General features: G+C 31.2%; 2 protein-coding genes and 1 pseudogene across 3 annotated transcripts; 1 reads left to right on the top strand and 2 right to left on the bottom strand.

The window, feature by feature from the left end:
* Positions 1-665: 665 nt before the first annotated feature.
* LOC125076009 lies at positions 666-2,871 on the bottom strand. 2 transcript variants are annotated; one of them, XM_047687929.1, is made up of 3 exons: positions 2,835-2,871; positions 2,620-2,712; positions 666-2,020 (listed from the first exon to the last, which is right to left on the bottom strand). In XM_047687929.1, exon 3 carries the CDS (start codon positions 2,012-2,014, stop codon positions 794-796), a length of 1,221 nt encoding a protein of 406 aa, XP_047543885.1. In that variant the 5' UTR covers positions 2,015-2,020; positions 2,620-2,712; positions 2,835-2,871; the 3' UTR covers positions 666-793. The 2 variants fall into 2 exon arrangements, with proteins under 2 accessions (XP_047543885.1, XP_047543886.1); XM_047687930.1 differs by lacking the exons at positions 2,620-2,712; positions 2,835-2,871 and adding an exon at positions 2,116-2,181.
* Positions 2,872-5,910: 3,039 nt separating this feature from the next.
* LOC125075930 lies at positions 5,911-13,237 on the bottom strand. The gene is made up of 2 exons (XM_047687792.1): positions 12,991-13,237; positions 5,911-7,247 (listed from the first exon to the last, which is right to left on the bottom strand). Exon 2 carries the CDS (start codon positions 7,239-7,241, stop codon positions 6,036-6,038), a length of 1,206 nt encoding a protein of 401 aa, XP_047543748.1. The 5' UTR covers positions 7,242-7,247; positions 12,991-13,237; the 3' UTR covers positions 5,911-6,035.
* On the top strand, positions 8,631-10,969 carry LOC125075738 (annotated as a pseudogene).
* Positions 13,238-17,974: the final 4,737 nt, after the last annotated feature.

Genomic DNA, 17,974 nt, shown 5'->3' with positions numbered 1-17,974 from the left:
AGAAAAACATTTACCTTCTTAGCAGTATTAAGTAATATTAAATTTAATTTAGGCTAGTGGTATGCCAATTATTTGTACCTACTATGGAGGGGCTCCAAAACTTTTTAAGCTAAAATCAAATAAGTTTCATTAATGTCATAATAACAAAATACAACATTCGCAACAAAAAAACATATAGAAAATGAATAACGAATCTGTGGACGGAGAAGTGAAGATTTTACTTTATAATTATTTTGTCTACAAACATATAAATATTATATAAAAAGTGTTGATATTGTTGGATTTTTGGCAAAAATGGTTAAAATTAATTTCGCATTGATTTCATTATTAAGTATGCTCATACTAGTAATAATATATGATATTTAAAAACCTTTAATTTGAAACATGTTAACTTTTAATAAATATTTAGAAAGCGATTTTATAGTAATTTGTTTTGAAATTGGGTTTTCATTAATTTACAATACGCTACAGTTTACCTCAATTTATTTCAGGTTTTATTCAGTTATTTCACATTTTCATACGTGTATTAATATACAAACACTGGTTAAAATTTTGCGATTATAGATGTAATTAAATTCTATTGATATCATATCACAAAAATTAATAAATGAAATTGTTCTAAAACATTTTTTCTGAAATATACAAGCTTTTCCATTATTTTAATTTATTTTTTACATTACATTTTAACAATACGGTTTCGTAATCCAAAAATTGGATAACATTTGTTAAACTGATTAAAAATATTGTGCACTGGCTCAAGTGTTTTACTCTAAATTAAATAATGCTTAAAAATTTATTCATTAAAATTAATTGGTAAGGCTCTGGCCCCACCATCATCATCGTCAGATTCTACCGCTGGGGAAATGTCAACTGTGTTAGGACATTCGAACTGATGCCCGAGGCTTTTAATTGTTATATCAAATTCAAATCCAGGTGTTAAAAAACTATCGTATCCATTATCCCAAGCCTGATTCTCTTCAGATTTGCAATAAATCGAGAGTACCGGTGTCCTCAGACACTGTGCGGACATATATTTCATTTTTCCTATATGAAACTCTTCATCTCTTCCCCAATCCACGAGTTGAACAATAGCAGTTTCTTCGAGTTTCGTCACTTTCTTTATAAAAGCTCTTTCGTATATATTTCTGTTTTCAATTTTCACAGAGACTAATGTTCCCTCAATCAAATGCTCAGGCGACAGCGAGAATTCTCTTCTTGCGTAAAATGTTATGATATCAATTTCTTTGAGGTGATTATTGTAGTCGCTAACACTAGCAACATGGAATTCATTCAACGAATCACCCGATAGCACCCTAACATGTAGGGTTTCACCAATCGTGAGTTTTTTAAAATCGAAATACATTATTTTACACCCAACTATCGGATTCCAAACTATTGGGTCGCAAAAGAAACCTAATATTGAAAATCCGCTTATAGCTAGCAATGTTGCTATGCTTTCTGGAGTAGAATTTACTAACTCAACCAGAATCTTATGCGGTTTCTTGCCTAAAATTTTCATTCTAAGAGGTTCGTTTCCAGCATAATATTTAAAAGCATGAATTGCTTCCGATGTGAAACCATTGGTGTGATCTATGGGGTAACAATTAGCAAGCTGGCAGTCAAAAGCCAGTGCTGGCGTATTTTTCAATTCATGTGAGCATTCCCATACATTTTCAATCGGGATTAATTTTTCGGTAAAACCGTAATCAATTGCAAATACATCGAACACTAGGTAATACTCAATGTGTGATATACGAATTATTTTTCCTCTCATGTACTTACGAGCTCCACATGAATAACCGTAATTAAATATTACCATATCATGTATACTGAATATTGTTGTCTTTGTTTTAGGTTCAGTGGACTCCCACTCGTGGATGAGTGGTCTGTACTTCATCGGACGAACGAAAAAGTCGAATGGATCTAAAATATAGGTTACTTCTACTAAATAAGTTTTATCCATCTTGACAGACTTTATTGTTAGGTCTGCTACTAGGCTTTCGATTTCTTCCATTTTAGTCTAGAGTAAATAAACAGCGTATTAAAGAGATTATCAAACACATTTTAACGTATAAAAATACAAGAAAGAGAATACATTTAGATTTAGTTAGCTACCAAATATTTTCAAAAACAACATGATTCAACATGATTCTTACAGAAGTAATATTTAAAAACTTAAACTATTTGATAGCTTTTAGGGAACTTACACAACATTTAATAACACTACTAAGCCAGCTAATAGAAAAATGTAACTTAATCATAAATAATGTTTTTTTTTTTACCAGGCACATAACAATATATATTTCAAAAACGTCTAAAGAAAAATTAAAAGTACGAGGATGTAAAAATAATGCAATTTTTAACCAAGGTTTCTTTTAAAATATATTTAATACATGCCTAAAACAGCCAAACAACATTTCAAAATAAAATATAATCAAATAAAAAATATTATTAAATCAAAAATAATAATAATTCGCCGCTTGTAGAGAATATAAGGCTTATATAATGCATATCGCATTTACATACATAAATAGATATAGTTTATAACACCAAAGCTTATAAATACATAGTTCTTAAACGCCACAAAATAAAAACATTAATAACAACGTAGGCAGTTACCGGTATACTTCGCCAAGCTAAATATTATAATTGTAATCGATATCCTCGAGAGTTATTACGCTTAGCCCAAGTAGGTATTCATTTTACTTTATTCTAAAACAATATACTAAGGTTAATTATTAGGAATAAAGCGGCAACTAAAATAATCAGGTCTAAACCATTATTTAAATATTGTATTATGAATTTGAAAACTCCTACTGCTGCTTATACCACACCTATCTTTCACAAAATATACAAGTAAAATCAATTAATCTGTATTATGTAATTGTTTCTATGTAAACACGAATACCGATTACCGAAGTAATAACTTGTACGACGCGATCAATACTTGAGCCGAAGTGTTGCTAGGAAAGAGCCTTTAGCTTTGCTAAATATTTACAATCTTTTTAAATAACAGAAAGTACATAATTCATACGTCCATTCACAACATTAAATATGTTTCTAAATTTTGGAGTAGGTATAACTTTTCGTGTTCTTCTTGTGTAGTAGTAGCCAAATGTTTAATTCCCTACTATCACTGCATATATATTATTAAAAGCTATATATAGCAAAACTATTGAAATAAAACAGCAATTATTACAAACTGAACTTCAGCTAAATTATAAAAAACATAATGATTTTATATTTAGAATTAAGACGGATTATAGTTCATTTTATAAATGTAAAGTTGTCTACATAAAATGTTTTTTATGATAAATTGATTACTTTATAATTATTTCTGTTCAACTAAATATTGTGTATTCATGTATTGTTTGCAAAATACCTACCCATAAAATATACTTGTGATAATGACGTCTTGTGAGTTGTCGATGGACTCCTAGCGTGAGTATTAAGCCTCAAGTACACGTTGGGCCAGCATGTTCGGCCGACGTTGGCTGTTGTGGAGCCACAATGAGAGTACTGTTTATAGATTGGCTTGTAAGTAGTTAAAGTTGGGCAGGACAAACAAAATTCTTGAGTTTGAATGTTTAATTTATTCTGCAAAGTAGAGTTCTGCATAGTACATTGTCCTGCTTACTTCAAATGATGTGAGATGATATCATATTATTGGTATATTTTTAATACAAAGAGATTGAGCTTACAATCTCTGAAGATCGAGTATTATCAGTCCTTGTTGAGACAAACGACTATGAGAATTGTAAAAGCTTTTTAACAACGTTAAGATTACGTAAAAATAGGACATGGTTATGGAGGACGTTTTGAAAAGATTATTAAATATAACAACTTTTACAAAATTGCTTACATGTTGAAATTTTAAATCAACATTTTCCAACTAGTTTTGGCTTTCGAATATTATTTGCCAATACTAAAAAAAGTAAATCTTTCTATAGGAATTGGTGTTAAACATTGACATTTTTTTAAGATTTGGTACAACCTTGGATACATATTTCTGTTCATGCCAACATTTGGAAGGAGATTTATTTTTCTTATAATCGATTGTAGGTATTTGCCAACTTCTAATATGACAACGTAACAGAGCAGACAGAAGTGCGTTATTTTATTTTAGCAATTGCTTGATATTTAAGCATGCTCTTGATATATAAATTTAACAGAGTAGCCATTTTTTTTACGAGCCTCTTTTAGATATCTCTCGATAAGTAAGGTATGCTAATAAAGATGAATGCATTTATAAATTCCACAAAATAATCTTTAAATAATATAAAATTTTCATAAACCTTTGGCGTGAACCCACGATCAAACTTGATCTTCTTTAAAGAAGAGACAAGGTATGACGCGAACACGACCATCTTTGCCCATTAAAAAATTTCAAGTTGTTTCCACCTCTGGCAAAATTATGACCGCAGTATTCTAGGATTGTGAATAAATTATTTTCATTACATGCCAAGAAGACAAACAATTGGACCGTGTTATGCAAAAAATATTTAAAAAGTGCGTGATGCTTTATAATACGTGGGAAGCATTGGGCGTCTTGTTTTGTTAGGATAACCCTTAGACATATCGATTGGAAGTTGCAATGGGCAGTGCTGCCTTCGTTAACCTTGACCACCCACCATATTTTTCGAGACTTTAACAATGATTGATGTATTTTTGTGTCAATATTTTTTTTCTTGAGTGCATAACAAATGTAGGTGTTTATTACTTCTATTTCGAAATAGGATATAAAAATTTCTTTCATACTGTATAATATATCCTCAACAGTAACTCGTATTTCAATTCGAATATTACGGTATTTAAGATTTTCATCTTGGCTGAAACGTTGTTTCAACATATATTATCTATGTTGTCGTACGTAAATATTACCCTAAATAAACCATCGTGGCTAGAGCCAAAAAATACCCAAAAAAAGTAGTTTAAACAAATATAAATTTATAATAATCTTTTTTTTTTAATAATTTATTGTGCCGACCGATTTTTTTTTATCTTTACACTACTGTAGTCTGCAATTTCTTAATATTCTCATATTTAAAAAAAAAAACACTGTAATGTCGTATAGACTATTTCAATGGAAGTAAGAAAAAAGATACACAAACCTTAGATTTACTTATTTCATGCGATTTGCTAATAACTCAGCTATGTTGTGCACTACTAAGAGTTTATGATTAATATATCTTTATTTATAATTCAACACTAATGCACTTAACCATTTACTTCTACTTTAATTTTACTTCCGAAATTCTGATAACAGTTTCGTCGACGTTCAAAGCGCCATTTTATCGCAAATCCATAGTGAATATCATAGGTTAATCAAGCTCTCGACCAATGGTATCGCGTCAATTTGCTGTCAAATAATGATTATTTTGCTTTTTTCCTGTTATGGTTGGAATAGAGTATACGTAACCTACTCACTAGAGAAATGATTATAATAAATTGAATATTAAATAATCAAATTTACTAGGTAGAAACTTGTTAACAAATCAGATGTAGGTTAATTTATTGTTATATAATTAATAGATTACAAATAAACTCTCAAAATAAAGTATCAACTCTTTTTTCGCAAAATTTAGGAAAAAACCTCTTAGTTGGAACTGGAATAGGGAATAGGAACAAAAATAATCGAAAGCTTATTTTATAAAATGAATACACTATATCTCTTTTATAATTTATTAAAAGGTAATTCCTCTTAGACCTTAACCTTTATCCTTTAACTTTGATTTTTTTTTTTTGTAATTTATTATATCATTATTTTATTTCATATTAGCCCATAGTTTCAGTTAAAAATAATGAATGAATGAAATTTGAAATATTTGGTTAACATAGACATGTTTTGAAACTTATACTAAAAATATTATAAACATGATTACATACTTAAGCTAAGAATTGGGATTATATGTATTGTATTACATTGTTTAATAATATTGTATACTGGCTACACTATTTAATCATCATTTATATCATATTCTACGTTAAGAATAAATTATATATTTAATGCAAAAAAAAAACAATATTAGCTCAGATTAAGCTGGTAAAGCTCTGGCCTCATCATCATCATTAACTGGTATTACCAGAGGAGATATATCAACCGTGTTAGGATATTCGAACTGGTATCCTAGACTTTTAATTGTAATATTAAATTCAAAGCCAGGCGTCAAAAAACGGTCTAGACCATTATCCCAGGCTTGACTCTCATCAGATTTGCAATATAACGACACAACCGGTGACTTCAAGCATTGTGCGGGCATGTATTTCATTTTTCCAATATGATGCTCTTCATCTCTTCCCCAATCTACGAGCTGCACAATAGCCTTTTTATAAGGTCTTGTCACCTTCTTAATGAAAGCTCTTTCGTATATATTCTCATTATCGTTTTTGATACAGACTAATCTCCCTGGAACGAAGTGTAAAGGCGAAAGATAAAAATCCTTCTTTGCGTAAAATGTTATGGCACCAATTTCTTCAAGGTGCTTATTGTAGTCGCTTACTTCGACAACATTAAACCCATTCAGTGAATCCCCTGACTGAACCCTCACATGTAGCGTTTCTCCAACCGAGAGCTCTTTGAAATTAAAGTAAATACTCTTTCCACCTACAATAGGATTCCAGGCCACGGCATCACAAAAGTGACCTAATGTTATATATCCGTGCATAGCAAGCAGCGTCGAAATGCTCTCTATAGCAGAATTTACTAACTCAACCAGAATCCTGTTAGGTTTTTTGCCTAAAACTTTTATTTGCACAGGTTCGTTTCCAGCGTAATATTTAAACGCATCAATTGTATCGGACGAAAATCCTTCGAGATCCAGCGGGTAACAATTAGCTAGCTGACAATCACAAGCCAGTGGTGGTATACTTGCCAATTGTAGTGGGCATTCCCACATATATTCAATGGGGATTAATTTTTCCGTAAAACCGTAATCGATTGCGAATATATCACACGCGAGGAAACTCTCAATTTGTGATATACGAGTTACTCGTCCCCTTACGTACTTACGACCTCCACATGAATAAGCCACATTAAATATGACCATATCTTGAACATTGAAACTTTTCGTGTTGGTTTTAGGTTCCACGTACTCCATCACTTGGATTATGGGTCTATACTTCATCGGACGAACGTAAAAGTTTAATGGATTGATAACATGAGTTACTTCTACTAAATGCATGGACTCCACCTCAAAAGAACTGATTGATATTTTCGCTACTAGTCTTTCGATTTCTTCCATTTTAGTCTAGAGTAAATAAACAATGCATTAAAGATAATATCGAATGTACATCATATTCCATATTAATTTATCAAAATGTTTAAAAATATCTAGGTAAGCTACCAAACATTTTTTTTTCGGAAATCAAATGTCAACATAACAAGTATATCTAGAAGACAGTAAAACTATTTGATAGCTTGTAATTCGTGGTACACAACATTTAATAACACCAATAAGCCAGCTAATAGAAAAATATAACTTAATCTTAGATAATAATTTAGCCTTGCCATAACAACATAATATTTGTATATAAATTAAAAATATCCAAGAAGAAAATAATCTGATACATTATTAAAAGTACAAGGACATAAATAAAAGTAATGTAAATTATAACGTTTTATACAATTAATACATGCGTAAAACTGCCACACATAACAAAGCGAAATTTGAAATATTCAAATAAAAATAATTCGCCGCAGAAGTAAAGGTATAGATATTATATTTTTAATTCAGACAAATAAATATATCTTATTACACCAATAAACAAATAAAAACATCAATGTACCCGGTTAATAAACACCACAAAACCAAATACACTTATTAATTTCTATCTTAAAAAAATTACCAATATATTCGCCAATGCAATAGAATAAATTGTTATATAATTGATTTATTTGAAAATTATTATGCTAGACGTAAGTATAGTAAGTATAATTTCATTTTATTATTGTTATTGACAAAACAATAAAAGTGATAAGAATTATTTCAGAATATTGTTATATTTTAACAATTACCGAGGACCGAGGTAATAACTTTAACTTCTTTAGATTATATAGCGCGAAAGGCGCGCCGCGCGATCAATAAATGAAACGAAGTGTTGCTAGGTTAGAGAAGTTTGCTAAAAGGTACAAAAAATTTAAAGAGTGTTAATAGCAGTAATATTCATAATATTAGAAGATAAAAATCATGCTACAGCTTATAATCAATGTATCTACAATTAATAATTCAATTTAAATAAGCGCAATTTGGCAATAAGCATTAAATTTATTAATTATATTTTATTGCATAACTTTAAATTATGTCGAATTGTAATCAATTTTATAAAGGTTAAAATATATGCACACAAAATCCCATAAAAAGGTTTTTCTTTATTCTAAATTACAAATGAGTTTACTATTTAAAAAAAAATCATACAATATACGCTGATAAAAGTCAGGTCATGACGTCATAGAAGCTATCGATGTACTTCTAATTTTGAGTACCAAGCCAATCAGATTTTTATTAAGCCCTCAGCTTTGATTTTTCTCCTTAAGCTCTTTTTTTTCTTGAGTGTTCCTAATGTTGATTCGGCAAAACCGCTGGCGAAAGCTGGTTCCACAGAGTGGTTGTGCGAGACAGAAAATGTGACTCTATTTGATAAACTCCTTCTTCAAGAAGCATGAGCACAGAAAATGGACCTGGATGAGTCCTAAATAAAAATGAGATTGACTTCCATCATGTCTGCGAGGAAGCAGATATTTTATAATGTATCTGTGATCAATGCGATCAAAACTGGAAGTGATCGCCGGATAGTAAGAGGCACATTGAAACTGAATATCAATCTCGAGAGGTTGAGAAGAAGAAGAAGAAGAGGACTGATGAAGTCAACGCTCCGTCCCACCCACATCTAAAACCCTATAAGCTATCAGCTTTCAGCTGGATCTCCACAATCGCTTCGAATGCCTGGAAAACTACGTTGACGTGGATGAATACATGACATATTCGTGGAAACTGTCCATACGGTCGGGTCTAAGTGTTTCAAGACCCGTCGTACAAACAGAACCAAAAAGCTCTCGGACGTTACTCTAAAGCTGATGGACAGACGCAATATCATTCTGCAGTCGTCAGATGATGCGTCCAAGTACCGGCAGCTAAATAAGCAGATCTCAAAGTTTCTGACTCGCGACCTACGGCAATTTAATACTAGCCGTATTAAAGATATAGAGAGCCCTTGTTCTGCTATATAGCAGAACAAGGGCTCTAAGATTTTCGCAAGAGATCTATCTATCGGGCAAAGCCAGCTGACGAAACTGAATACCGACGACTCTGCCATCAGAGTTGTATCGTCCAGGCCTGAGCTTTTGAGAGAGGTTGAGAAGTTCTAGGGACATTTATTCACGTCGACACAAAAACCTGTCACAGATCTGTCGAAAGACCCCAGAGCCAGATTAACCCGACACTATATCGAAGATATCCCGGACTTCAATCTAAGCGAGATTAGTATGGTTCTCAAACAGCTTAAGAATAACAAGCCGACGGGTGATTATGGAATTACGGCTGAGCTGCTGAAGGCAAATGGAAAGCGGATTTTAAAAGCCCTTTAAAAAACTTTTTAAGTCCGTATTACTCGAGGGCAAAACTTCGCAAGCCTGGAATAGAAATTGGGTGGTGCTCTTCTTTAAAAAGGGCGATAACACCCTACTGAAGAATTACAGACTTATCTCACTTCTGAGCCACGTTTATAAGTTGTTTTCGAGAGTCATTACGAATGATCTCGCACGCAAATTTGACGACTTCCAGCTTCCCGAACGAACGAACGAAGGCCAATTTCCGTAAAGGCTTCAGTACCATAGACCACATACATACGATGCGGCAGGTTATACAGAAGATCGAAGAGTATAACTTTCCATTATGCTTAGCGTTTGTGGACTATGATAAAGCCTTTGATTCAATCGAGACTTGGGCTGTGCTAGTCTCACCAGAGGTGCCAAATTGACTATCGATACATCGAAGTGCTGAAATGTTTGTACGAAAACGCATCTATGTCAGTCCGACTACAGGACCAGAACTCGAAACCTATCTAGCTGCAGCGAGGAGTAAGACAGGGAGACGTTATTTCTCCGATACTGTTCACCGCTGCTTTAGAAGATATTTTCAAGCTTCTGGACTGGAAAGGATCTGACATCAACATTAACGGTGAGTACACCACTCACCTTCGGTTTGCTGACGACATAATAGTCATGGCTGAAACCATGGAAGACCGAACCACAATGCTCAATGATCTCGGCAAAGCCTCCGAACGAGCGGGTCTTAAATTGAACATGGAGAAGGCGAAGAATATGTGGAACATCCATGTTGTGCCACTCCCATAAAAATCGGAGAATCTACACTACGAAGTTGTCGATGACTACATATACCTGGGACAAACGATCCAATTAGGTAAGTCTAACTTCGAAAAAGAGGTCAACCATCGAATCCAACTCGGCTGGGCAGCGTTCGGGAAGCTACGAAAAATCTTCTCATCCCATATACCGCAGTGTCTCAAGACAAAAGTCTTTGACCAGTGTGTGTTGCCAGTGTTGACTGATGGCTCTGAAACGTGGTCCTTCACAATGGGCCTCATAAGAAGGCTCAAGGTCACCCAAAGAGCAATGGAGAGGGCTATGCTCGGACTTTCTCTGCGAGATTGAATCAGAAATGAGGAGATCCGCAGAAGAACTAAGGTCACCGACATAGCCCGAAGAATTGCCACACTTAAGTGGCAGTGGGCGGGGCACATTGCTCAAAGAATCGACGGCTGATGGAGCAGACGGTTCTCGAGTGGCGACCACGGACCGGAAGACGCAGCGCAACCATGCTGCGTCTTGCGCCCCACAAGGTGGTCCGCCGACCTGGTCGGCTGAAGCCGCTGGTTGCGGGCTGCACAAGACCGGTCCATGTGGCGATCTTTGGGGAAAGCCTATGTCTAGCAATGGACTTCCTACGGCTAAACTGATGATGACGATGATGAGAGGGAACGGGGTCGGCCTGTTCTTATTTTTTTCTAATTAAGGGGTTCAAAAACTAGTAAAAATTGTCCTACGTAATAAATGAATGCCCCCCTAGCAGATCTGACGCAAATGGGCCGCTTGATAGTAAGTGATCACCACGACATTGACAATGTAAGAAATTTTAAACATTCCAGCATCGCTAATGACCCACCAATCCTGGGAGCTAAGATGTTATCTTTTGTGCAACCTTTAAAACCAAGTATCACATTTGCCTGTAGAATAAGTAATAAATGAGTGGTACCTACCCAGACAATGCCCTACCACCAATTGAATAATCAAAATTAATACTCAGAGCTGGTATTTAGAATAATATACATTTATTAATTTTAATGATACATAGTTAAGACTATGACTTATTTTTTTTTTTTTATTATTTTGTAAATGTGTCGGTGTGATTGATTGTAAGTAATTTATAAGATATAAATAAAAATAATTTCTAATAGATTTTACTTACTTTTAGAGGTATGTTTTTATGGACAATTTATCCTTATAAGACTATTCATTCTTACTCCATGTTCTCTAAATTCAAATCTAAATTTATTTCTTCTTTGTAGGCTCAGTATGCAAGAAGTGATTATAAGACATTTACAGTTTGGCAATATACTAACTTAATGTTGAATGGCAGCTTTTAAAACTTGTTGAATATATATCTCTCTATGGATATTGATTTCTGACCTTTTAGGTTTGTACTATTAAGCTAGGCTTTCAATTATACCTTTAGCTTGAAATTCTCTTAAATACTTTTGAAAAAGGTTTCATTTGGTTGTTAAAAAATGACCATAATAACTTACAACTTCAGGTCACTTATCATCATTAGCAAAAACTTTATAAACACTTTAAAATGCAAAGCAAACAATATCTTGAGTGATGCCACTTATGCTTTCTTTTCTATTTCTTTAGGGGCTGCACATCTAACGGTTAGTATAATTATACACAATACAAATTAATACATAGGATAGGAACTTAATAAAAAAAGTAATGAGATAAAACATTTATTTAATTTTCTTTTTATAGATTAAAATGTTTCTTGTCATATTTTTGTCCCTAGGGTCTAAGCAGTTTCCTAGTTTCTAAACCATTTATATGACTATAATAAAACTGGTTTATTGTTTGGCCTACAACCGCTAATTTTCTTGGCGAAAAAGTAAGAAATTTTGTTTGTATGTTTTTCTTTCAAGTTAAATATTTTGTAGATACTTATTCTACAATTCCTATTTATATCAATATATACACAACATTCTCATCTTTAATTATCCAGATCATAGTCATCTGATTTCAAATCTGATCAAATCTGATTTCAAAACAACTAATTTCAATTGTATAAGGTATACAATCAAAATTTGATAATGGAAAATAAATAAACTTTTACCATTATCAAAGTAGAATTATCTACGCTTATAATATAAGAAGGTAATATTTAATTGTTTGTAAGTAGTAGGGTAGTACTCTCCAGAACTAAATTATTTTTGAATCGTGTCATTTACGTTATTAATAAATTGCACCCGTGCAAAGCTGGAGTGGGTCGCTAGTAAAAAATAATAATATTTTCATGCAACTACTTTCTGGAACTATTTTACACCTTACCTAAATATATAAATATTTTCAATCTTTTATTGGGGCATAAATTTAAAAATACCACTAGATTTTTTAGGGAACTAAATATACAACCCTGGATGAGTTGTACACTTAACACAATCACAATATTTTAATGTAAGGTTGTTCTCAAAATTGTAATAAAATTATATCTGTGACATTGGAACGAGTATAATACATATTTAAATATCCTTATGTACCGAAAATATCAAGTGGAACGAACCTATAACCCGCTTAAAAAAAGTTATTTATTTTATTATAAATCAACGGTGCGATAAGAATAAAATAAGAATATTTTACATAGTTCAAACGTAAAATGAAAGAAAATTATTATGGTTAAATAGTTATTAGCATAAAAATACGATTACCTGTAAAACTTAATATAAGGATTTGGTTTGATTTTATGCAGTTTGCATTACACAATGCATTTTTTAAATAAATAAAAATATAACGTATTCATTAAATATCCTTCGAAATTTAGCAAATATTTACATAAATCCGCTACCGTACTACGCTAGAAATTGACAGATCCCAAATCTCGGGAGATCGGCCATAGTGTCAATTGAACGATTAAGCAAAGCCGCCAAATTATTACACACGCCACACCACAATCACCAGTTTGGTTTATGGTTGTTTTTCATCATTCTATTCTCTTCTGTAAAATTAATTTACAAATTGACCTTAATTTGACTATGTTATGCAGATAAAATGTTACTATAATATTCTTAGTTTTTCATAATAAAATCTCATTCTAAAATGAGCCTTACAAGCTACAAGGAAAACCTCTAAATCATCAATTAGAATACATACAGTACAATTAGAATTAAAATTGGGAATTTAAACAATTGCGTTAATGGAATGATGAAATACATTACTTATTTTAAAATTATCGTTCTTTTTTTTAAATTATGCTAGTTTATATGTTATAATAATTGAATGAAAATTATATACAAATATCATCGGTTAACAAAGAAACATTATGAAACTTACACTAAAAAATATAAATAAGTACTGTAGGTATGTTATATAATATTGCGTACTAGCTTAATTATTATATGATAAAACTCTACTAAAACCAAAGAAGATAATATCAAATAATATTACTCGTCAAAAATGCTATCTGGTACAGCTCTGGCATCATAATTATTAACTGGTACAGCCAGAGCGGAAATATCAACTTTTTCACATTCAGGAAAACCTCTAAATCATCAATTAGAATACATAGATTACAATTAGAATTAAAATTGCGTTAATGGAAGGACGAAATACATTACTAATTTTAAAATGATCGATTTTTTATAATTATGATAGTTTATATGTTACTATAATTGAATGAAAAATATATACAAATATCATCGGTTAATAAAGAAACATTATGAAACTTACACTATAAATATAAATATATACATGAAGGTTACTTAAACTAAAAAATATAAATAAGTACTGTATGTATGTTATATAATATTTCGTACTAGCTTAATTATTATATGATAAAATTACTATACTAAAACTAAAGATGATAATATCAAATATTATTACTCGTCAAAAATATTATCTGGTACAGCTCTGGCATCATCATTATCGACTGGTACAGCCAGAGCGGAAATATCTACTTTGTTAGGATATTTGAAATTATGCCCTAGACTTTTAATTGTTATATTAAATTCATATCCCGGAGTCAAAAAAGAGTCCAATCCGTTATCCCACGCTTGATTCTCTTCACATTTGCAATAAATCGAAAGGACTGGTGTCCTCAAACAATGTGGGTGCATATATTTCATTTTTTCTATATGAAATTCCTCATCTCTGCCCCAATCTACGAGTTGTACGATAGCACTTTCATTAGCCTTTGTAACTTTTTTGATAAAAGCTCTTTCGTATTTATTTTCTCTGTTAATTTTTACGCATACTAAACGTCCTGCAACTAAATGCAGGGGCAAAAGCGAAGATTCTCTTCTGGCATAAAATGATACGATATCAATTTCTTGAAGATATTTATTGTAGTCGCTAACTCTGGCAACATAGAATCCGTTGAGAGAATTACCTGATTGAACCCTCACGTGTAGTGTTTCTCCAATCCTAAGCTCTTTGAAATGAAAATAAATTCTTTTGCCACGTATAACAGGATTTCTAGCCATTTCATCAGAAGAAAGACCTATTGTTGAATAGCCGTCGATAGCTAGCAGTATCGCAATGTTTTCTTTTCTAGAATTTACTAAGTCAACCAGAATCTTATTTGGTTTCTTGCCTAAAAATTTAATTTTCGCAGGTTCGTTTCCAATGAAATCTTTAATAGCATCGTTTGTTTCAGACGTAAAACCTTGGGCCTCCATTGGGTAACAGTTAGCGAGCCGACAATTATAAGCTAGTGGTGGTATATTTGCCAATTCTTGTGAGCATTCCCATACGTATTCGTATGGGATTGATTTTTCTTTAAAACCATAATCAATCGCAAACACATCATACGTTAGGAATTTATCAACTTTTGATATACGAGTTATTCGTCCTCTTATGTACTTACGACCACCACGTGAATAACCCAAATTAAATATTACCAAATCTTGTATGTTGAATCTTGCTGGCTTGATTTTAGTTTCCATGGATTCCCAGTCTTGGATAATTGATTTATATTTTATAGGCCGAACGTAAAAGTTGAATGGATTTAAAATGTGAGTCAATTCTACCAAATGGATTAAATCCATATCAAAAGAATTGGTTGGTAGGTCCGGCGATACTATGATTTCGATTTCTTCCATTTTAGTCTAGAGCAAACAAAGATAATATAAAAATATCTTAATGTATCAAAATATCACAACGAATCATGGTTAGCTACCAAATCTTTTTTAGTAATCAAATATCAACATGATCAATCTCGAAATTAATATCTGAAATGTTAATTCATATTTGGTAGCTTCAATTTTATTTATAGCACACGACATTTAAGAACACCAAGATAGATTTTAGAAACATATAGCTTATTCATTAGTAATGTTTCATTTATCCGGCACATAGCAAAATATATAATTATATTAAAAGTGCAAGGACATTAATAAAATAATTTACAACAAGGGTTTTTATATAATAAATACATGCGTAAAACAGTACTCTACAGGAAAGAATATATATCTAATAAAACAATATCAGCTCAAAAATAATTCGCCGCATATAGAAATAAAGCTTTAGATGTTTGTTTTGCGTACATTATTTTAGTATACTCTCAGATTACGTAAAAAAAATCTAAGAGCATACTATTTAAACAAAGACATCAATGTGCCTGGTTAATAGACGCACAACATAAAACACATAAGTACACAAATATTATGTTTGAAGCAGTTACCCATTTATTCGCCAATGCAAATATATAATTTACTTCTTAATTAATTTCCTTGCCAATTATTACGCTACGCTCAAATAATTATTTTGTTTTATTGAAGCTAATACTGTCTATAAACCCCATTACAATAAGTAAATCAATAAAGGGAAATGGTTAATTTAGTTTTTTCTTAATATTACTCGTTCTATTGTTCAAATGCACACCTATGTTTCAGTTACCACAATAGTAATTTATCAATATGTTTATTTGTTTGTAAGCAGTAAGCACCCTGCCGTTTTGAATAACTAATAATTTATAGGATTCGATCAATACTTGAAACACGGTGTTGCTAGGAAATGCATTTGCATTTTAATATATATATATTTTTAATTTCAAACAGTAATAAGTGCGTTTATCCATAAAAATAATTTAGTATATTCGCCGAACAATTATCATAATACATATTATAAACATCAAAGTATTCTCACTTTATGTTTAATGCATAGTTTAACTACGCATTAAAGAGAAAACATTTATATACTCGTTTTAGTATACAGTAGTGCTATACTGTGTGAAAGTAAATATAAGGAATTGTAAATTTATTTATCTCGTATTCCGAATGATTGTAGATTTATTTCAGACATTTGTATAAATTAAATTGAGAAAATTAGACTAGAAATCAGGTGTATCTCTAAAAAGTAACATTTTAATGATGATAACTAAATATATAATTATTTAATTAAGATATCTGTCAAAGTATCCATTTCATATTGTTTAATATCACCTACAAATATAAATATTTTTTGTTTTGGCTTTTATTTGTGCCAAGAGGGCACAGATTATTTCGCCAATGTCACGTGCGAATACAAATAAAAATGAGACGTCACAACAAAACACTCAAACCATCGACACCGTATAGCTTGACACTTGACTAGACAGATGTTTTGTTGTTGTTGCATTGATGCAGTCATATAATTAAATGTTGTAGTTTCATTAATATTCTTTCCTGTAAAGTACTGTTTTACGCATGTATTTATTATATAAAAACCCTTGTTGTAAATTATTTTATTAATGTCCTTGCACTTTTAATATAATTGTATAATATATTTTGCTATGTGCCGGATAAATGAAACATTACTAATGAATAAGTTATGTGTTTCTAAAATCTATCTTGTTGTTCTTAAATGTCGTGTGCTATAAATAAAATTGAAGCTACCAAATATGAATTAACATTTCAGATATTAATTTCGAGATTTATTATGATGATATTTGATTACTAAAAAAGATTTGGTAGCTAACCATGATTCGTTGTGATATTTTTATATCATCTTTGTTTGCTCTAGACTAAAATATAACAGCCAGGGAAGAATGCATAGATAATACACTGATGATTTTAATTTATCTTTTATTATGATTTTTTATTTATCTTGTTAGAATAATAAAATGTTTATTAATATTTTTTTCAATTCATAATATTAAATCCTATTTCAATAAATTGTTTTGAATGGACCTCAGCTTCATAGTAATTGTATAATTATTAGAACTAAAATATTAATTATTATATTTCATAGATACCTAAAACTATTTATTGAATTTTCGAATTAAGTAGTTTTCATTAACATTTACAAAATATGCAACTATACTGAGTTATTGGCAGATGTTGGAATTTATAAAACATACTATTTTCTACTTTTATAATATGTTAATGGTTTTCTGAATTAAATATGTTTAAACTCTTTTCTGACTTCCTTCAGATTCGAATCTACCAATTGGATTAATATTTAATATGATTTTTGTATTGGTATTAATAATATTCAATAATAATAACATATTGTGTAATAATAATTTAATTAAAAATATTAAAATCAGACAAAATGGCTAATAATTACTTGAACTAAAGACAATGCACAAGTGTCAGTTTCTAAAGAGTATTGGTATTTAATATTGTGTCTCCTTAAATTATTTACATGTCTAGATAGACACACTATAAAATAACTAAAATGAGTGAGCCAACTTTATTACCTAAGTGTATGTGAAAG

Source organism: Vanessa atalanta, chromosome Z (assembly GCF_905147765.1).
Source record: "Vanessa atalanta chromosome Z, ilVanAtal1.2, whole genome shotgun sequence".
In the NCBI taxonomy this organism is placed as follows: domain Eukaryota; kingdom Metazoa; phylum Arthropoda; class Insecta; order Lepidoptera; family Nymphalidae; genus Vanessa; species Vanessa atalanta.
The sequence above is the reverse complement of the archived record's forward strand: the minus strand, read 5'-3'. Positions and strand labels throughout refer to the sequence as shown.